The sequence below is a fragment of the Entelurus aequoreus genome, linkage group LG09 (genome assembly GCF_033978785.1).
Source record: "Entelurus aequoreus isolate RoL-2023_Sb linkage group LG09, RoL_Eaeq_v1.1, whole genome shotgun sequence".
Lineage (NCBI taxonomy): Eukaryota > Metazoa > Chordata > Actinopteri > Syngnathiformes > Syngnathidae > Entelurus > Entelurus aequoreus.
Window position 1 is genome coordinate 4,099,772 of NC_084739.1, and position 22,965 is coordinate 4,122,736.

General features: G+C 41.6%; 1 protein-coding gene across 3 annotated transcripts in view; it reads left to right on the forward strand.

Moving 5' to 3' along the window:
• Positions 1-22,965, forward strand: part of map3k21 (mitogen-activated protein kinase kinase kinase 21) — an 80,526-nt gene that overhangs the window by 51,999 nt on the left and 5,562 nt on the right. For all 3 annotated transcript variants that reach the window (XM_062057982.1, XM_062057983.1, XM_062057984.1), the window contains 7 exons: positions 2,690-2,870; positions 2,935-3,083; positions 3,147-3,322; positions 6,653-6,893; positions 17,761-17,883; positions 20,529-20,679; positions 20,747-20,841. In XM_062057982.1, the coding sequence (XP_061913966.1) occupies positions 2,690-2,870; positions 2,935-3,083; positions 3,147-3,322; positions 6,653-6,893; positions 17,761-17,883; positions 20,529-20,679; positions 20,747-20,841 (1,116 nt within the window). The remainder of the gene's footprint in view (positions 1-2,689; positions 2,871-2,934; positions 3,084-3,146; positions 3,323-6,652; positions 6,894-17,760; positions 17,884-20,528; positions 20,680-20,746; positions 20,842-22,965) is intronic.

Here is a 22,965-nt window from a genome sequence, read left to right on the forward strand (position 1 = left end):
AACTTCCAGTATCACATGGAAGATGTAAAGATGCTACATCTGACACAGACAACTTCCAGTATCACATGGAAGATGTAAAGATGCTACATCTGACACAGACAACTTCCAGTATCACATGGAAGATGTAAAGATGCTACATCTGACACAGACAACTTCCAGTATCACATGGAAGATGTAAAGATGCTACATCTGACACAGACAACTTCCAGTATCACATGAAGATGTAAAGATGCTACATCTGACACAGACAACTTCCAGTATCACATGAAGATGTAAAGATGCTACATCTGACACAGACAACTTCCAGTATCACATGGAAGATGTAAAGATGCTACATCTGACACAGACAACTTCCAGTATCACATGAAGATGTAAAGATGCTACATCTGACACAGACAACTTCCAGTATCACATGGAAGATGTAAAGATGCTACATCTGACACAGACAACTTCCAGTATCACATGGAAGATGTAAAGATGCTACATCTGACACAGACAACTTCCAGTATCACATGGAAGATGTAAAGATGCTACATCTGACACAGACAACTTCCAGTATCACATGGAAGATGTAAAGATGCTACATCTGACACAGACAACTTCCAGTATCACATGAAGATGTAAAGATGCTACATCTGACACAGAAAACATGAAATAGAGGATTGTCAAACTCTCCAACTCAACTCAGAACAGAATGAAAGTAGAAGAATGATTCCAGGATGGTTGATGTTGCTGTCAATCAGAAGTGATTCAGGCTGAGACGTATGATCCAATCATCAATCGCAATCTCAGCGAGGCCACGCCCACTTTCCATTTGTCCGACGGTTTGGCTGCAGTGGGACCGCCCACTTTATGCTCTGCCATTGAAGTCAATGGAGGCTCAGCTTCAACACTGTTTAGTGTAGTCCATTATATTTATATAGCGCTTTTTCTCTAGTGACAAACTCATTATCTCCATTGTGAGTAAGGTGGGTGAAGTGTCTTGCTCAAGGACACAACAGCAGTGACGAGGATGGATTCCAACCGGGAACACTCGCGTTGCTGGCCGGCAGCTCTACCATCTGAGCCACACATGCATGCACGTCACACTAGTAAGAATAAAGTAGTTGATTTGAAACAGAAGTTATAATTGAAGAGAAGTTTCAACATTTGAGTCAGACACCAATCTGTGATTATTGACTAGAAGTACCACTAAATGTCAGTTATAACTACAACTGCTTTATCATTGAAGTCAGCTCAAATAATTATAATAAATCATTATAACTACAACTGCTTTATCATTGAAGTCAGCTCAAATAATTATAATAAATCATTATAATTACAACTGCTTTATCATTGAAGTCAGCTCAAATAATAATAATAAATCATTATAATTACAACTGCTTTATCATTGAAGTCAGCTCAAATAATTATAATAAATCATTATAATTACAACTGCTTTATCATTGAAGTCAGCTCAAATAAACTTCAGTGGTCACAATGATTCATATTTAAATGTTTTTGTATCAATTATTTTATTCATGGAGTCATTCATCCATTAGTTTGTCTGATTCACGGAGTTATTTTATTCATGGAGTCATTCATCCATTAGTTTGTCTGATTCATGTAGTTATTTTAGTCATGGAGTCATGTATCCATTAGTTTGTCTGATTTCATGGAGTTATTTTAGTCATGGAGTCATGTATCCATTAGTTTGTCTGATTCATGTAGTTATTTTATTCATGGAGTCATGTATCCATTAGTTTGTCTGATTCATGTAGTTATTTTAGTCATGGAGTCATGTATCCATTAGTTTGTCTGATTCATGGAGTTATTTTAGTCATGGAGTCATGTATCCATTAGTTTGTCTGATTCATGGAGTTATTTTAGTCATGGAGTCATGTATCCATTAGTTTGTCTGATTCATGGAGTTATTTTATTCATGGAGTCATTCATCCATTAGTTTGTCTGATTCATGTAGTTACTTTAGTCATGGAGTCATGTATCCATTAGTTTGTCTGATTCATGGAGTTACTTTAGATTGGGGGCCACATGGAGAAAAATCTACTCCCAAGTGGGCCAGACTGGTAAAATCCCGGCAGGATAACTTAGAAATAAACTCAACTTGGGATTGTTTTCTTTCTTTAAAAATAGAACAAGCACATTCTGAAATTGTACAAATCATAATGTTGTTGTTTTGTTTTTTTACACTTACATGTTGCGATTATAAGTATTCTATCTTTATTTGTCGTTATTTATATTTTATGAATAAAATATGTGATAATGATCATCAGTCAAGTCATAAAAAAATGATTATTAGATTAAATGACAGGATGTTATTTATGTAGTTTGATCATCATGTGGTCTATTGTGTACATATGTAGCATCATCTACAAAGATGCAAAGAATTGCTATGGTGACATCCAGTGGACACATTTAGAACAGCAGTTTCTTTCATTCAAACATTTCAGGTTCATTTTCATACTCAGCAAACTATTCCCGCGGGCCGGATAAAACCTGTTCATGGGCCTTACGTTTGACACCCCTGCCCTGGGGGCTTGGTGGCCCTGTTGAATATCAGCTGTCATGTCCTCACCTGCACCAAGACTTGATGTTCCTCCACCATCACAGTTGTCTTCTGTCCTGAGATCTTTTCTAAGTAGACTGACCTCACAACGACATCATGACTCCTCTTTGTCTCTGCCTTCAGTTCTCTTACTTGAACACATTGAGAACGACGACATCGGCAGGAAGACCTTGAAGATCACAGACTTCGGCCTGGCCAGGGAGTGGCACAGAACCACCAAAATGTCGGCAGCGGGCACCTACTCCTGGATGGCCCCCGAGGTCATCAAGTCGTCTCTCTTCTCCAAAGGCAGTGATGTCTGGGGGTAAGACCACAGACCATTGGTTGAATGTTGGTTTGTCCTTCCTTGACTTCCCTGCCTCCCCCAGCTATGGAGTTCTGCTGTGGGAGCTGCTGACTGGAGAAGTGCCTTACCGAGGAATAGACGGCCTGGCTGTTGCTTACGGTGTGGCGGTCAACAAGTTAACTCTACCCATCCCCTCCACCTGCCCACAACCCTTCGCCAAGCTCATGGAAGGTACATAAACTCAAGGTTCAATGCAGGGAACCCCGGTGGTAATACAACTGGCTTTATTTCCAGAGTGCTGGGACCAGGACCCCCACGTGCGGCCCTCCTTCTCCTGCATCCTGGAGCAGCTGTCGGCCATCGAGGAGGCGGTGATGGCCACCATGCCGCAGGACTCCTTCCACATCATGCAGGACGACTGGCGTGTGGAGATCCAGGAGATGTTTGACGAGCTCAGGACCAAAGAGAAGGTGGAGACATCATTTAGCATCTCATCATTTAGCATCACATCATTTAGCATCACATCATTTAGCATCACATCATTTAGCATCTCATCATTTAGCATCACATCATTTAGCATCTCATCATTTAGCATCACATCATTTAGCATCACATTTAGCATCACATCATTTAGCATCACATCATTTAGCATCACATCATTTAGCATCTCATCATTTAGCATCTCATCATTTAGCATCACATCATTTAGCATCACATCATTTAGCATCACATCATTTAGCATCACATTTAGCATCACATCATTTAGCATCTCATCATTTAGCATCACATCATTTAGCATCACATCATTTAGCATCACATCATTTAGCATCACATCATTTAGCATCTCATCATTTAGCATCACATCATTTAGCATCACATCATTTAGCATCTCATCATTTAGCATCTCATCATTTAGCATCACATCATTTAGCATCACATCATTTAGCATCTCATCATTTAGCATCTCATCATTTAGCATCTCATCATTTAGCATCTCATCATTTAGCATCTCATCATTTAGCATCTCATCATTTAGCATCACATCATTTAGCATCTCATCATTTAGCATCTCATCATTTAGCATCTCATCATTTAGCATCTCATCATTTAGCATCTCATCATTTAGCATCTCATCATGGCCTTAACAGGCTGAAAGGTTTATTGCATTCCTTTCAAATGGCAACCTAAAGAAGTAGCTCATTAGCCAGCACATGAGCTGATTTAGGTCTGGGTTCATGACTGCACTAGGATTGTCCTTCACAATGGACCTTTGAAGACTGAAGGAGGATTTGCTTTGTATTCAATAGCAGTAGTGGACATCATCTCTGTTGGCAATCTTAATGACACTACAATGTCAACTGTACAATACAAGAGTATTACAGTACAAGTACAATAGTATTACAGTACAAGTACAATACAATAGTATTATAGTACAATACATTAGTATTACAGTACAATAGTATTACAGTACAATACAATAGTATTACAGTACAATACAATAGTATTACAGTACAATGTAAACAGTACAATACAATAGTATTACAGTACAAGTACAATACAATAGTATTACAGTACAAGTACAATACAATAGTATTACAGTACAATACATTAGTATTACAGTACAATAGTATTACAGTACAATACAATAGTATTACAGTACAATGTAAACAGTACAATACAATAGTATTACAGTACAATAGTATTACAGTACAATGTAAACAGTACAATACAATAGTGTTACAGTACAATACAATAGTATTACAGTACAATGTAAACAGTACAATACAATAGTATTACAGTACAATACAATAGTATTACAGTACAAAAACAAAAAAAAGAAAATATACATTACACAGTATACACATTGATGTTTACATATACAAAATGTCTATGTATATATTGTCACACAAATGGCGGTGAGATATATATATATATATATATATATATATATATATATATATATATATATATATATATATATATATATATATATATATATATATAAATCCCTAACCCTTATATATGTGTCATGGAGAGTCAGAAGGTTGGTGACCTCTGATGGAGACAAAAGTGTCTGCATAAAAGCAAATATTGTTGAATAAAAGAGACAAGAACATGTTGAGACAAGAACATGTAGAGACTAGAACATGTAGAGACTAGAACATGTTGAGACTAGAACATGTCGAGACTAGAACATGTCGAGACTAGAACATGTCGAGACTAGAACATGTCGAGACTAGAACATGTCGAGACAAGAACATGTCGAGACAGAAACATGTCGAGACAAGAACATGTCGAGACTAGAACATGTTGAGACTAGAACATGTCGAGACTAGAACATGTCGAGACTAGAACATGTCGAGACAAGAACATGTCGAGACAGAAACATGTCGAGACAAGAACATGTCGAGACTAGAACATGTCGAGACTAGAACATGTCGAGACAAGAACATGTCGAGACTAGGACATGTCGAGACTAGGACATGTCGAGACTAGGACATGTCGAGACTAGGACATGTCGAGACTAGGACATGTCGAGACTAGAACATGTCGAGGCTAGAACATGTCGAGACTAGAACATGTCGAGACTAGAACATGTCGAGACTAGAACATGTCGAGACTAGAACATGTCGAGACTAGGACATGTCGAGACTAGAACATGTCCTCCTGGACTCCTTCTGGTCTCACTTTATGTATAAAATAGGAGGATTGCAAATCCAATCACAATCCAATTTAGGAGAGAAACATCTTCTTTGTGACTTGAAGTGGATGATGTCCACATGACAGATGATGTCCACATGACAGATGATGTCCACATGACAGATGATGTCCACATGACAGATGATGTCCACATGACAGATGATGTCCACATGACAGATGATGTCCACATGACAGATGATGTCCACATGACAGATGATGTCCACATGACAGATGATGTCCACATGACAGATGATGTCCACATGACAGATGATGTCCACATGACAGATGATGTCCACATGACAGATGATGTCCACATGACAGATGATGTCCACATGACAGATGATGTCCACATGACAGATGATCTCCACATGACAGATGATGTCCACATGACAGATGATGTCCACATGACAGATGATGTCCACATGACAGATGATGTCCACATGACAGATGATGTCCACATGACAGATGATGTCCACATGACAGATGATGTCCACATGACAGATGATGTCCACATGACAGATGATGTCCACATGACAGATGATGTCCACATGACAGATGATGTCCACATGACAGATGATGTCCACATGACAGATGATGTCCACATGACAGATGATGTCCACATGACAGATGATGTCCACATGACAGATGATGTCCACATGACAGATGATGTCCACATGACAGATGATGTCCACATGACAGATGATGTCCACATGACAGATGATGTCCACATGACAGATGATGTCCACATGACAGATGATGTCCACATGACAGATGATGTCCACATGACAGATGATGTCCACATGACAGATGATCTCCACATGACAGATGATGTCCACATGACAGAGGATGTCCACATGACAGATGATGTCCACATGACAGATGATGTCCACATGACAGATGATGTCCACATGACAGATGATGTCCACATGACAGATGATGTCCACATGACAGATGATGTCCACATGACAGATGATGTCCACATGACAGATGATGTCCACATGACAGATGATCTCCACATGACAGATGATGTCCACATGACAGATGATGTCCACATGACAGATGATGTCCACATGACAGATGAGGTTGTGTTACCCTCACAGGAGCTGCGTTCCAGGGAGGAGGAGCTGACCCGGGCCGCCCTGCAGCAGAAGTCCCAGGAGGAGGTGCTGAAGAGACGTGAGCAGCAGTTGGCAGAGCGAGAGATCAACGTGTTGGAGAGAGAGCTCAACATCCTCATCTTCCACATGAACAAGGACAAGCCCAACGTCAAGAAGAGGAAGGGCAAGTTCAAACGCTCCCGCCTCAAACTCAAGGACGGAAACCGCATCAGCTTACCCTCAGGTGTGTTTCACTTGTATCATCCTGGTTAGCATGTTTACCCTCAGGTGTGTTTCACTTGTATCATCCTGGTTAGCATGTTTACCCTCAGGTGTGTTTCACTTGTATCATCCTGGTTAGCATGTTTACTCTCAGGTGTGTTTCACTTGTATCATCCTGGTTAGCATGTTTACCCTCAGGTGTGTTTCACTTGTATCATCCTGGTTAGCATGTTTACCCTCAGGTGTGTTTCACTTGTATCATCCTGGTTAGCATGTTTACCCTCAGGTGTGTTTCACTTGTATCATCCTGGTTAGCATGTTTACCCTCAGGTGTGTTTCACTTGTATCATCCTGGTTAGCATGTTTACCCTCAGGTGTGTTTCACTTGTATCATCCTGGTTAGCATGTTTACCCTCAGGTGTGTTTCACTTGTATCATCCTGGTTAGCATGTTTACCCTCAGGTGTGTTTCACTTGTATCATCCTGGTTAGCATGTTTACTCTCAGGTGTGTTTCACTTGTATCATCCTGGTTAGCATGTTTACCCTCAGGTGTGTTTCACTTGTATCATCCTGGTTAGCATGTTTACCCTCAGGTGTGTTTCACTTGTATCATCCTGGTTAGCATGTTTACCCTCAGGTGTGTTTCACTTGTATCATCCTGGTTAGCATGTTTACCCTCAGGTGTGTTTCACTTGTATCATCCTGGTTAGCATGTTTACCCTCAGGTGTGTTTCACTTGTATCATCCTGATTAGCATGTTTACCCTCAGGTGTGTTTCACTTGTATCATCCTGGTTAGCATGTTTACCCTCAGGTGTGTTTCACTTGTATCATCCTGGTTAGCATGTTTACCCTCAGGTGTGTTTCACTTGTATCATCCTGGTTAGCATGTTTACCCTCAGGTGTGTTTCACTTGTATCATCCTGGTTAGCATGTTTACCCTCAGGTGTGTTTCACTTGTATCATCCTGATTAGCATGTTTACTCTCAGGTGTGTTTCACTTGTATCATCCTGGTTAGCATGTTTACTCTCAGGTGTGTTTCACTTGTATCATCCTGATTAGCATGTTTACCCTCAGGTGTGTTTCACTTGTATCATCCGGGTTAGCATGTTTACTCTCAGGTGTGTTTCACTTGTATCATCCTGGTTAGCATGTTTACCCTCAGGTCTGTTTCACTTGTATCATCCTGGTTAGCATGCTTACTCTCAGGTGTGTTTCACTTGTATCATCCTGGTTAGCATGTTTACTCTCAGGTGTGTTTCACTTGTATCATCCTGGTTAGCATGTTTACCCTCAGGTGTGTTTCACTTGTATCATCCTGGTTAGCATGTTTACCCTCAGGTGTGTTTCACTTGTATCATCCTGGTTAGCATGTTTACCCTCAGGTGTGTTTCACTTGTATCATCCTGGTTAGCATGTTTACCCTCAGGTGTGTTTCACTTGTATCATCCTGATTAGCATGTTTACTCTCAGGTGTGTTTCACTTGTATCATCCTGGTTAGCATGTTTACTCTCAGGTGTGTTTCACTTGTATCATCCTGATTAGCATGTTTACCCTCAGGTGTGTTTCACTTGTATCATCCGGGTTAGCATGTTTACTCTCAGGTGTGTTTCACTTGTATCATCCTGGTTAGCATGTTTACCCTCAGGTCTGTTTCACTTGTATCATCCTGGTTAGCATGCTTACTCTCAGGTGTGTTTCACTTGTATCATCCTGGTTAGCATGTTTACTCTCAGGTGTGTTTCACTTGTATCATCCTGGTTAGCATGTTTACCCTCAGGTCTGTTTCACTTGTATCATCCTGGTTAGCATGTTTACTCTCAGGTGTGTTTCACTTGTATCATCCTGGTTAGCATGTTTACCCTCAGGTGTGTTTCACTTGTATCATCCTGGTTAGCATGTTTACCCTCAGGTGTGTTTCACTTGTATCATCCTGGTTAGCATGTTTACCCTCAGGTGTGTTTCACTTGTATCATCCTGATTAGCATGTTTACCCTCAGGTGTGTTTCACTTGTATCATCCTGGTTAGCATGTTTACCCTCAGGTGTGTTTCACTTGTATCATCCTGGTTAGCATGTTTACCCTCAGGTGTGTTTCACTTGTATCATCCTGGTTAGCATGTTTACCCTCAGGTGTGTTTCACTTGTATCATCCTGGTTAGCATGTTTACCCTCAGGTGTGTTTCACTTGTATCATCCTGGTTAGCATGTTTACCCTCAGGTGTGTTTCACTTGTATCATCCTGATTAGCATGTTTACTCTCAGGTGTGTTTCACTTGTATCATCCTGGTTAGCATGTTTACTCTCAGGTGTGTTTCACTTGTATCATCCTGATTAGCATGTTTACCCTCAGGTGTGTTTCACTTGTATCATCCTGGTTAGCATGTTTACTCTCAGGTGTGTTTCACTTGTATCATCCTGGTTAGCATGTTTACCCTCAGGTCTGTTTCACTTGTATCATCCTGGTTAGCATGTTTACTCTCAGGTGTGTTTCACTTGTATCATCCTGGTTAGCATGTTTACTCTCAGGTGTGTTTCACTTGTATCATCCTGGTTAGCATGTTTACCCTCAGGTCTGTTTCACTTGTATCATCCTGGTTAGCATGTTTACTCTCAGGTGTGTTTCACTTGTATCATCCTGGTTAGCATGTTTACCCTCAGGTGTGTTTCACTTGTATCATCCTGGTTAGCATGTTTACCCTCAGGTGTGTTTCACTTGTATCATCCTGGTTAGCATGTTTACCCTCAGGTGTGTTTCACTTGTATCATCCTGGTTAGCATGTTTACCCTCAGGTGTGTTGTCTCTTTCATTCTTCACTTGTATCATCCTGGTTGGCATGTTTACCCTCAGGTGTGTTGTCTCTTTCACTCTTCACTTGTATCATCATGGTTGGCATGTTTACCCTCAGGTGTGTTGTCTCTTTCACTTGTATCATCCTGGTTGGCATGTTTACCCTCAGGTGTGTTGTCTCTTTCACTTGTATCATCATGGTTAGCATGTTTACCCTCAGGTGTGTTGTGTCTTTCACATGTATCATCATTGTTAGCATGTTTACCCTCAGGTGTGTTGTCTCTTTCATTCTTCACTTGTATCATCATGGTTAGCATGTTTACCCTCAGGTGTGTTGTCTCTTTCATTCTTCACTTGTATCATCCTGGTTGGCATGTTTACCCTCAGGTGTATTGTCTCTTTCACTTGTATCATCCTGGTTAGCATGTTTACGCTCAGGTGTGTTGTCTCTTTCACTTGTATCATCATGGTTAGCATGTTTACCCTCGGGTGTGTTGTCTCTTTCACATGTATCATCATGGTTTGCATGTTTACCCTCAGGTGTGTTGTCTCTTTCATTCTTCACTTGTATCATCCTGGTTGGCATGTTTACCCTCAGGTGTGTTGTCTCTTTCATTCTTCACTTGTATCATCATGGTTAGCATGTTTACCCTCAGGTGTGTTGTCTCTTTCATTCTTCACTTGTATCATCATGGTTAGCATGTTTACCCTCAGGTGTGTTGTCTCTTTCATTCTTCACTTATATCATCTTGGTTGGCATGTTTACCCTCAGGTGTGTTGTCTCTTTTACTTGTATCATCCTGGTTGGCATGTTTACCCTCAGGTGTATTGTCTCTTTCACTTGTATCATCCTGGTTAGCATGTTTACCCTCAGGTGTGTTGTCTCTTTCATTCTTCACTTGTATCATCCTGGTTGGCATGTTTACCCTCGGGTGTGTTGTCTCTTTCATTGTTCACTTGTATCATCATGGTTAGCATGTTTACCCTCAGGTGTGTTGTCTCTTTCATTCTTCACTTGTATCATCATGGTTAGCATGTTTACCCTCAGGTGTGTTGTCTCTTTCATTCTTCACTTGTATCATCCTGGTTGGCATGTTTACCCTCAGGTGTGTTGTCTCTTTCACTTGTATCATCCTGGTTGGCATGTTTACCCTCAGGTGTGTTGTCTCTTTCACATGTATCATCCTGGGTGGCATGTTTACCCTCAGGTGTGTTGTCTCTTTCATTCTTCACTTGTATCATCCTGGTTGGCATGTTTACCCTCAGGTGTGTTGTCTCTTTCACTTGTATCATCCTGGTTGGCATGTTTACCCTCAGGTGTGTTGTCTCTTTCATTCTTCACTTGTATCATCCTGGTTGGCATGTTTACCCTCAGGTGTGTTGTCTCTTTCATTCTTCACTTGTATCATCCTGGTTGGCATGTTTACCCTCAGGTGTGTTGTCTCTTTCACTTGTATCATCCTGGTTGGCATGTTTACCCTCAGGTGTGTTGTCTCTTTCACATGTATCATCCTGGGTGGCATGTTTACCCTCAGGTGTGTTGTCTCTTTCATTCTTCACTTGTATCATCCTGGTTGGCATGTTTACCCTCAGGTGTGTTGTCTCTTTCACTTGTATCATCCTGGTTGGCATGTTTACCCTCAGGTGTGTTGTCTCTTTCATTCTTCACTTGTATCATCCTGGTTGGCATGTTTACCCTCAGGTGTGTTGTCTCTTTCATTCTTCACTTGTATCATCCTGGTTGGCATGTTTACCCTCAGGTGTGTTGTCTCTTTCACTTGTATCATCCTGGTTGGCATGTTTACCCTCAGGTGTGTTGTCTCTTTCACTTGTATCATCCTGGTTGGCATGTTTACCCTCAGGTGTGTTGTCTCTTTCATTCTTCACTTGTATCATCCTGGTTGGCATGTTTACCCTCAGGTGTGTTGTCTCTTTCATTCTTCACTTGTATCATCCTGGTTGGCATGTTTACCCTCAGGTGTGTTGTCTCTTTCACTTGTATCATCCTGGTTGGCATGTTTACCCTCAGGTGTGTTGTCTCTTTCACATGTATCATCCTGGGTGGCATGTTTACCCTCAGGTGTGTTGTCTCTTTCATTCTTCACTTGTATCATCCTGGTTGGCATGTTTACCCTCAGGTGTGTTGTCTCTTTCACTTGTATCATCCTGGTTGGCATGTTTACCCTCAGGTGTGTTGTCTCTTTCATTCTTCACTTGTATCATCCTGGTTGGCATGTTTACCCTCAGGTGTGTTGTCTCTTTCATTCTTCACTTGTATCATCCTGGTTGGCATGTTTACCCTCAGGTGTGTTGTCTCTTTCATTCTTCACTTGTATCATCCTGGTTGGCATGTTTACCCTCAGGTGTGTTGTCTCTTTCACTTGTATCATCCTGGTTGGCATGTTTACCCTCAGGTGTGTTGTCTCTTTCACATGTATCATCCTGGGTGGCATGTTTACCCTCAGGTGTGTTGTCTCTTTCATTCTTCACTTGTATCATCCTGGTTGGCATGTTTACCCTCAGGTGTGTTGTCTCTTTCACTTGTATCATCCTGGTTGGCATGTTTACCCTCAGGTGTGTTGTCTCTTTCATTCTTCACTTGTATCATCCTGGTTGGCATGTTTACCCTCAGGTGTGTTGTCTCTTTCATTCTTCACTTGTATCATCCTGGTTGGCATGTTTACCCTCAGGTGTGTTGTCTCTTTCATTCTTCACTTGTATCATCCTGGTTGGCATGTTTACCCTCAGGTGTGTTGTCTCTTTCACTTGTATCATCCTGGTTGGCATGTTTACCCTCAGGTGTGTTGTCTCTTTCACATGTATCATCCTGGGTGGCATGTTTACCCTCAGGTGTGTTGTCTCTTTCATTCTTCACTTGTATCATCCTGGTTGGCATGTTTACCCTCAGGTGTGTTGTCTCTTTCACTTGTATCATCCTGGTTGGCATGTTTACCCTCAGGTGTGTTGTCTCTTTCATTCTTCACTTGTATCATCCTGGTTGGCATGTTTACCCTCAGGTGTGTTGTCTCTTTCATTCTTCACTTGTATCATCCTGGTTGGCATGTTTACCCTCAGGTGTGTTGTCTCTTTCACTTGTATCATCCTGGTTGGCATGTTTACCCTCAGGTGTGTTGTCTCTTTCACATGTATCATCCTGGGTGGCATGTTTACCCTCAGGTGTGTTGTCTCTTTCATTCTTCACTTGTATCATCCTGGTTGGCATGTTTACCCTCAGGTGTGTTGTCTCTTTCACTTGTATCATCCTGGTTGGCATGTTTACCCTCAGGTGTGTTGTCTCTTTCATTCTTCACTTGTATCATCCTGGTTGGCATGTTTACCCTCAGGTGTGTTGTCTCTTTCATTCTTCACTTGTATCATCCTGGTTGGCATGTTTACCCTCAGGTGTGTTGTCTCTTTCACTTGTATCATCCTGGTTGGCATGTTTACCCTCAGGTGTGTTGTCTCTTTCACATGTATCATCCTGGGTGGCATGTTTACCCTCAGGTGTGTTGTCTCTTTCATTCTTCACTTGTATCATCCTGGTTGGCATGTTTACCCTCAGGTGTGTTGTCTCTTTCACTTGTATCATCCTGGTTGGCATGTTTACCCTCAGGTGTGTTGTCTCTTTCATTCTTCACTTGTATCATCCTGGTTGGCATGTTTACCCTCAGGTGTGTTGTCTCTTTCATTCTTCACTTGTATCATCCTGGTTGGCATGTTTACCCTCAGGTGTGTTGTCTCTTTCACTTGTATCATCCTGGTTGGCATGTTTACCCTCAGGTGTGTTGTCTCTTTCATTCTTCACTTGTATCATCCTGGTTGGCATGTTTACCCTCAGGTGTGTTGTCTCTTTCATTCTTCACTTGTATCATCCTGGTTGGCATGTTTACCCTCAGGTGTGTTGTCTCTTTCATTCTTCACTTGTATCATCCTGGTTGGCATGTTTACCCTCAGGTGTGTTGTCTCTTTCACTTGTATCATCCTGGTTGGCATGTTTACCCTCAGGTGTGTTGTCTCTTTCACATGTATCATCCTGGGTGGCATGTTTACCCTCAGGTGTGTTGTCTCTTTCATTCTTCACTTGTATCATCCTGGTTGGCATGTTTACCCTCAGGTGTGTTGTCTCTTTCACTTGTATCATCCTGGTTGGCATGTTTACCCTCAGGTGTGTTGTCTCTTTCATTCTTCACTTGTATCATCCTGGTTGGCATGTTTACCCTCAGGTGTGTTGTCTCTTTCATTCTTCACTTGTATCATCCTGGGTGACATGTTTACCCTCAGGTGTGTTGTCTCTTTCATTCTTCACTTGTATCATCCTGGTTGGCATGTTTACCCTCAGGTGTGTTGTCTCTTTCATTCTTCACTTGTATCATCCTGGGTGGCATGTTTACCCTCAGGTGTGTTGTCTCTTTCATTCTTAACTTGTATCATCCTGGGTGGCATGTTTACCCTCAGGTGTGTTGTCTCTTTCATTCTTCACTTGTATCATCCTGGGTGGCATGTTTACCCTCAGGTGTGTTGTCTCTTTCATTCTTCACTTGTATCATCCTGGGTGGCATGTTTACCCTCAGGTGTGTTGTCTCTTTCATTCTTCACTTGTATCATCCTGGGTGGCATGTTTACCCTCAGGTGTGTTGTCTCTTTCATTCTTCACTTGTATCATCCTGGTTGGCATGTTTACCCTCAGGTGTGTTGTCTCTTTCATTCTTCACTTGTATCATCCTGGGTGGCATGTTTACCCTCAGGTGTGTTGTCTCTTTCATTCTTCACTTGTATCATCCTGGGTGGCATGTTTACCCTCAGGTGTGTTGTCTCTTTCATTCTTCACTTGTATCATCCTGGGTGGCATGTTTACCCTCAGGTGTGTTGTCTCTTTCATTCTTCACTTGTATCATCCTGGTTGGCATGTTTACCCTCAGGTGTGTTGTCTCTTTCATTCTTCACTTGTATCATCCTGGGTGGCATGTTTACCCTCAGGTGTGTTGTCTCTTTCATTCTTCACTTGTATCATCCTGGGTGGCATGTTTACCCTCAGGTGTGTTGTCTCTTTCATTCTTCACTTGTATCATCCTGGTTGGCATGTTTACCCTCAGGTGTGTTGTCTCTTTCATTCTTCACTTGTATCATCCTGGGTGGCATGTTTACCCTCAGGTGTGTTGTCTCTTTCATTCTTCACTTGTATCATCCTGGTTGGCATGTTTACCCTCAGGTGTGTTGTCTCTTTCATTCTTCACTTGTATCATCCTGGGTGGCATGTTTACCCTCAGGTGTGTTGTCTCTTTCATTCTTCACTTGTATCATCCTGGGTGGCATGTTTACCCTCAGGTGTGTTGTCTCTTTCATTCTTCACTTGTATCATCCTGGTTGGCATGTTTACCCTCAGGTGTGTTGTCTCTTTCACTTGTATCATCCTGGTTGGCATGTTTACCCTCAGGTGTGTTGTCTCTTTCACATGTATCATCCTGGGTGGCATGTTTACCCTCAGGTGTGTTGTCTCTTTCATTCTTCACTTGTATCATCCTGGTTGGCATGTTTACCCTCAGGTGTGTTGTCTCTTTCACTTGTATCATCCTGGTTGGCATGTTTACCCTCAGGTGTGTTGTCTCTTTCATTCTTCACTTGTATCATCCTGGTTGGCATGTTTACCCTCAGGTGTGTTGTCTCTTTCATTCTTCACTTGTATCATCCTGGTTGGCATGTTTACCCTCAGGTGTGTTGTCTCTTTCACTTGTATCATCCTGGTTGGCATGTTTACCCTCAGGTGTGTTGTCTCTTTCACATGTATCATCCTGGGTGGCATGTTTACCCTCAGGTGTGTTGTCTCTTTCATTCTTCACTTGTATCATCCTGGTTGGCATGTTTACCCTCAGGTGTGTTGTCTCTTTCACTTGTATCATCCTGGTTGGCATGTTTACCCTCAGGTGTGTTGTCTCTTTCATTCTTCACTTGTATCATCCTGGTTGGCATGTTTACCCTCAGGTGTGTTGTCTCTTTCATTCTTCACTTGTATAATCCTGGTTGGCATGTTTACCCTCAGGTGTGTTGTCTCTTTCACTTGTATCATCCTGGTTGGCATGTTTACCCTCAGGTGTGTTGTCTCTTTCATTCTTCACTTGTATCATCCTGGTTGGCATGTTTACCCTCAGGTGTGTTGTCTCTTTCATTCTTCACTTGTATCATCCTGGTTGGCATGTTTACCCTCAGGTGTGTTGTCTCTTTCATTCTTCACTTGTATCATCCTGGTTGGCATGTTTACCCTCAGGTGTGTTGTCTCTTTCACTTGTATCATCCTGGTTGGCATGTTTACCCTCAGGTGTGTTGTCTCTTTCACATGTATCATCCTGGGTGGCATGTTTACCCTCAGGTGTGTTGTCTCTTTCATTCTTCACTTGTATCATCCTGGTTGGCATGTTTACCCTCAGGTGTGTTGTCTCTTTCACTTGTATCATCCTGGTTGGCATGTTTACCCTCAGGTGTGTTGTCTCTTTCATTCTTCACTTGTATCATCCTGGTTGGCATGTTTACCCTCAGGTGTGTTGTCTCTTTCATTCTTCACTTGTATCATCCTGGGTGGCATGTTTACCCTCAGGTGTGTTGTCTCTTTCATTCTTCACTTGTATCATCCTGGTTGGCATGTTTACCCTCAGGTGTGTTGTCTCTTTCATTCTTCACTTGTATCATCCTGGGTGGCATGTTTACCCTCAGGTGTGTTGTCTCTTTCATTCTTCACTTGTATCATCCTGGGTGGCATGTTTACCCTCAGGTGTGTTGTCTCTTTCATTCTTCACTTGTATCATCCTGGGTGGCATGTTTACCCTCAGGTGTGTTGTCTCTTTCATTCTTCACTTGTATCATCCTGGGTGGCATGTTTACCCTCAGGTGTGTTGTCTCTTTCATTCTTCACTTGTATCATCCTGGGTGGCATGTTTACCCTCAGGTGTGTTGTCTCTTTCATTCTTCACTTGTATCATCCTGGTTGGCATGTTTACCCTCAGGTGTGTTGTCTCTTTCATTCTTCACTTGTATCATCCTGGGTGGCATGTTTACCCTCAGGTGTGTTGTCTCTTTCATTCTTCACTTGTATCATCCTGGGTGGCATGTTTACCCTCAGGTGTGTTGTCTCTTTCATTCTTCACTTGTATCATCCTGGGTGGCATGTTTACCCTCAGGTGTGTTGTCTCTTTCATTCTTCACTTGTATCATCCTGGTTGGCATGTTTACCCTCAGGTGTGTTGTCTCTTTCATTCTTCACTTGTATCATCCTGGGTGGCATGTTTACCCTCAGGTGTGTTGTCTCTTTCATTCTTCACTTGTATCATCCTGGGTGGCATGTTTACCCTCAGGTGTGTTGTCTCTTTCATTCTTCACTTGTATCATCCTGGTTGGCATGTTTACCCTCAGGTGTGTTGTCTCTTTCATTCTTCACTTGTATCATCCTGGGTGGCATGTTTACCCTCAGGTGTGTTGTCTCTTTCATTCTTCACTTGTATCATCCTGGTTGGCATGTTTACCCTCAGGTGTGTTGTCTCTTTCATTCTTCACTTGTATCATCCTGGGTGGCATGTTTACCCTCAGGTGTGTTGTCTCTTTCATTCTTCACTTGTATCATCCTGGGTGGCATGTTTACCCTCAGGTGTGTTGTCTCTTTCATTCTTCACTTGTATCATCCTGGGTGGCATGTTTACCCTCAGGTGTGTTGTCTCTTTCATTCTTCACTTGTATCATCCTGGTTGGCATGTTTACCCTCAGGTGTGTTGTCTCTTTCATTCTTCACTTGTATCATCCTGGTTGGCATGTTTACCCTCAGGTGTGTTGTCTCTTTCATTCTTCACTTGTATCATCCTGGTTGGCATGTTTACCCTCAGGTGTGTTGTCTCTTTCATTCTTCACTTGTATCATCCTGGTTGGCATGTTTACCCTCAGGTGTGTTGTCTCTTTCATTCTTCACTTGTATCATCCTGGTTGGCATGTTTACCCTCAGGTGTGTTGTCTCTTTCATTCTTCACTTGTATCATCCTGGTTGGCATGTTTAACAACTTGTATTCTTCATCAGTGACCTGTGACCTCACTCATCAGTGACCTCATGTCTTCTTGCAGACTTCCAGCACAAGATCACAGTGCAGGCCTCACCTTCCATGGACAAGAGGCGGAGCCTTCACAGCACAAGCTCCTCCCCTCCCAGCAGTCCCACACTCATTCCCCGCCTACGAGCTATTCAGCGTGAGTGCTCGCTTTTCTTCTCATCACGTGCCACTTTGTCCATGGCAGCACTAAACCTAACATTGCATCATGTACTTAGTCACACACCAACAGTTGCATCATGTACTTAGTCACACACCAACAGTTGCATCATGTACTTAGTCACACACCAACAGTTGCATCATGTACTTAGTCACACACCAACAGTTGCATCATGTACTTAGTCACACACCAACAGTTGCATCATGTACTTAGTCACACACCAACAGTTGCATCATGTACTTAGTCACACACCAACAGTTGCATCATGTACTTAGTCACACACCAACAGTTGCATCATGTACTTAGTCACACACCAACAGTTGCATCATGTACTTAGTCACACACCAACAGTTGCTTCATGTACTTAGTCACAAACCAACAGTTGCATCATGTACTTAGTCACACACCAACAGTTGCATCATGTACTTAGTCACACACCAACAGTTGCTTCATGTACTTAGTCACACACCAACAGTTGCATCATGTACTTAGTCACACACCAACAGTTGCATCATGTACTTAGTCACACACCAACAGTTGCATCATGTACTTAGTCACTCACCAACAGTTGCATCATGTACTTAGTCACACACCAACAGTTGCTTCATGTACTTAGTCACACACCAACAGTTGCTTCATGTACTTAGTCACACACCAACAGTTGCATCATGTACTTAGTCACACACCAACAGTTGCATCATGTACTTAGTCACACACCAACAGTTGCATCATGTACTTAGTCACACACCAACAGTTGCATCATGTACTTAGTCACACACCAACAGTTGCATCATGTACTTAGTCACACACCAACAGTTGCATCATGTACTTAGTCACACACCAACAGTTGCTTCATGTACTTAGTCACACACCAACAGTTGCATCATGTACTTAGTCACACACCAACAGTTGCATCATGTACTTAGTCACACACCAACAGTTGCATCATGTACTTAGTCACACACCAACAGTTGGATCATGTACTTAGTCACACACCAACAGTTGCATCATGTACTTAGTCACACACCAACAGTTGCTTCATGTACTTAGTCACACACCAACAGTTGCTTCATGTACTTAGTCACACACCAACAGTTGCATCATGTACTTAGTCACACACCAACAGTTGCATCATGTACTTAGTCACACACCAACAGTTGCTTCATGTACTTAGTCACACACCAACAGTTGCATCATGTACTTAGTCACACACCAACAGTTGCATCATGTACTTAGTCACACACCAACAGTTGCATCATGTACTTAGTCACACACCAACAGTTGCATCATGTACTTAGTCACACACCAACAGTTGCATCATGTACTTAGTCACACACCAACAGTTGCATCATGTACTTAGTCACACACCAACAGTTGCTTCATGTACTTAGTCACACACCAACAGTTGCATCATGTACTTAGTCACACACCAACAGTTGCATCATGTACTTAGTCACACACCAACAGTTGCTTCATGTACTTAGTCACACACCAACAGTTGCTTCATGTACTTAGTCACACACCAACAGTTGCATCATGTACTTAGTCACACACCAACAGTTGCATCATGTACTTAGTCACACACCAACAGTTGCATCATGTACTTAGTCACACACCAACAGTTGCTTCATGTACTTAGTCACACACCAACAGTTGCATCATGTACTTAGTCACACACCAACAGTTGCATCATGTACTTAGTCACACACCAACAGTTGCATCATGTACTTAGTCACACACCAACAGTTGCATCATGTACTTAGTCACACACCAACAGTTGCATCATGTACTTAGTCACACACCAACAGTTGCATCATGTACTTAGTCACACACCAACAGTTGCATCATGTACTTAGTCACACACCAACAGTTGCTTCATGCAGGATTACAATGTGTGACAACAAACAAGGTGGGTGTCACAAGCTAAGTTAACACTGTACACTACAGTCACACAGGATGAGAGTAAGTTAAGTTAAGTTAACACTGTACACTACAGTCACACAGGATGAGAGTAAGTTAAGTTAAGTTAACACTGTACACTACAGTCACACAAGATGAGACCAAGTTAAGTTAAGTTAAGTTAACACTGTACACTACAGTCACACAGGATGAGAGTAAGTTAAGTTAAGTTAACACTGTACACTACAGTCACACAGGATGAGAGTAAGTTAAGTTAAGTTAACACTGTACACTACAGTCACACAAGATGAGACCAAGTTAAGTTAAGTTAAGTTAACACTGTACACTACAATCACACAGGATGAGAGCAAGTTAAGTTAAGTTAAGTTAACACTGTACACTACAATCACACAGGATGAGAGCAAGTTAAGTTAAGTTAACACTGTACACTACAGTCACACAAGATGAGACCAAGTTAAGTTAAGTTAAGTTAACACTGTACACTACAGTCACACAGGATGAGAGCAAGTTAAGTTAAGTTAAGTTAACACTGTACACTACAGTCACACAGGATGAGAGCAAGTTAAGTTAAGTTAAGTTAACACTGTACACTACAGTCACACAGGATGAGAGCAAGTTAAGTTAAGTTAAGTTAACACTGTACCCTACAGTCACACAGGATGAGAGCAAGTTAAGTTAAGTTAAGTTAACACTGTACCCTACAGTCACACAGGATGACAGCAAGCGTACGTGGGGTCGCAGCGCCCTCTTCAGGCCGGAGGAGTTTGAGGACGTGAGGAAGGGCATCAAGAAGAAAGGGAGGACTTGGGGTCCCAGTTCTGTGCAGACCAAGGAGAGGCCGGCCGCCACTGAGAGGTGTGTTTGATGTGGACTTGTATCGCCATGACAACCTTAACCTGTCCTTCCTTCTCCTGGCCACCAGAGTGCGTCCTCTCTCTGACGGCAGCAACCCCTGGTCTACTAGTCTCATCAAGTCCCACAAGTCTGTCCCTCTGGCCGCACTCTTTGCGGAACAAGGTACACCACGTGCACCTCTTCACCATAGAGCTAGGCTAAACTACACTTATGGGTCTGTTTGGGACTAGGCTAAACTACACTTATGGGTCTGTTTGGGACTAGGCTAAACTACACTTATGGGTCTGTTTGGGACTAGGCTAAACTAGGGTCAGGATTAGGGTTATGTTTGGGATTAGGCTAAACTAGAGTTACAGTTAGGTTTATGTTTGGAACTAGGCTAAACTAGAGTTACAGTTAGGGTTATGTTTGGAACTAGGCTAATTTAGAGTTACAGTTAGGTTTATGTTTGGGACTAGGCTAAACTAGAGTTACAGTTAGGTTTATGTTTGGAACTAGGCTAATTTAGAGTTACAGTTAGGTTTATGTTTGGAACTAGGCTAATTTAGAGTTACAGTTAGGTTTATGTTTGGAACTAGGCTAATTTAGAGTTACAGTTAGGTTTATGTTTGGAACTAGGCTAATTTAGAGTTACAGTTAGGTTTATGTTTGGAACTAGGCTAATTTAGAGTTACAGTTAGGTTTATGTTTGGAACTAGGCTAATTTAGAGTTACAGTTAGGTTTATGTTTGGGACTAGGCTAAACTAGAGTTACAGTTAGGTTTATGTTTGGAACTAGGCTAATTTAGAGTTACAGTTAGGTTTATGTTTGGAACTAGGCTAATTTAGGGTTACAGTTAGGTTTATGTTTGGAACTAGGCTAATTTAGAGTTACAGTTAGGTTTATGTTTGGAACTAGGCTAATTTAGAGTTACAGTTAGGTTTATGTTTGGAACTAGGCTAATTTAGAGTTACAGTTAGGTTTATGTTTGGGACTAGGCTAAACTAGAGTTACAGTTAGGTTTATGTTTGGAACTAGGCTAATTTAGAGTTACAGTTAGGTTTATGTTTGGAACTAGGCTAATTTAGAGTTACAGTTAGGTTTATGTTTGGGACTAGGCTAAACTAGAGTTACAGTTAGGGTTATGTTTGGAACTAGGCTAATTTAGAGTTACAGTTAGGTTTATGTTTGGGACTAGGCTAAACTAGAGTTACAGTTAGGGTTATGTTTGGGACTAGGCTAAACTAGAGTTACAGTTAGGGTTATGTTTGGAACTAGGCTAATTTAGAGTTACAGTTAGGGTTATGTTTGGAACTAGGCTAATTTAGAGTTACAGTTAGGGTTATGTTTGGGACTAGGCTAAACTAGAGTTACAGTTAGGTTTATGTTTGGAACTAGGCTAATTTAGAGTTACAGTTAGGGTTATGTTTGGAACTAGGCTAAACTATAGTTACAGTTAGGGTTATGTTTGGGACTAGGCTACACGAGAGTTAGAGTTAGGGTTATGTTTGGGACTAGGCTAAACTATAGTTACAGTTAGGGTTATGTTTGGGACTAGGCTACACGAGAGTTAGAGTTAGGGTTATGTTTGGGACTAGGCTAAACTATAGTTACAGTTAGGGTTATGTTTGGGACTAGGCTACACGAGATTTAGAGTTAGGGTTATGTTTGGGACTAGGCTAGAGTTAGAAAATAACTTTTTATATTTTGTATTCCCTAAAGAAAACCTGACTTTTATGTTGTCAAACATTTATCTTTAAGCTTTATTAGCACCATGTTTTCAGGCTATAGAGCGCACCTGTTTATAAGCCACACCCACTCAATTTTAGAAGAAAAACACAAGTTCCTTATATGAGCTGCACTGGACTATAAGTCTCAGAGAAATATGTGGTGAAATGACTTATTTACACAGAAATATTATGTCAATGTTTATTTACATACCTTCATTGTTTCTAAATGCTGTCTGTAACACGGCAGTAAAACGGCTGATCAAACAAAACAGAAGTCATGGTCATGGACCCACTAGCTGCGCAAGCTAGCTCTCCGATCAGCTAAACAGACTCAATAACTCCACAGTGACGTTTTGCTGAATTTACTGAGGAATTAGTGAAAGTGAAACCATACAAAAAGAATGTAAGTTAATAATAATAACAACATAGACACTTAAACATATTAGCATTTTTGCCAATGCTAACGATGCTAGCTTGATTACTTCACAATAGCAGGTAGAAATATGCACTAGCACACATCACACATGGTAAACTTTAGTAACTACACACATCACACGTGGTACTTAGATACTACAT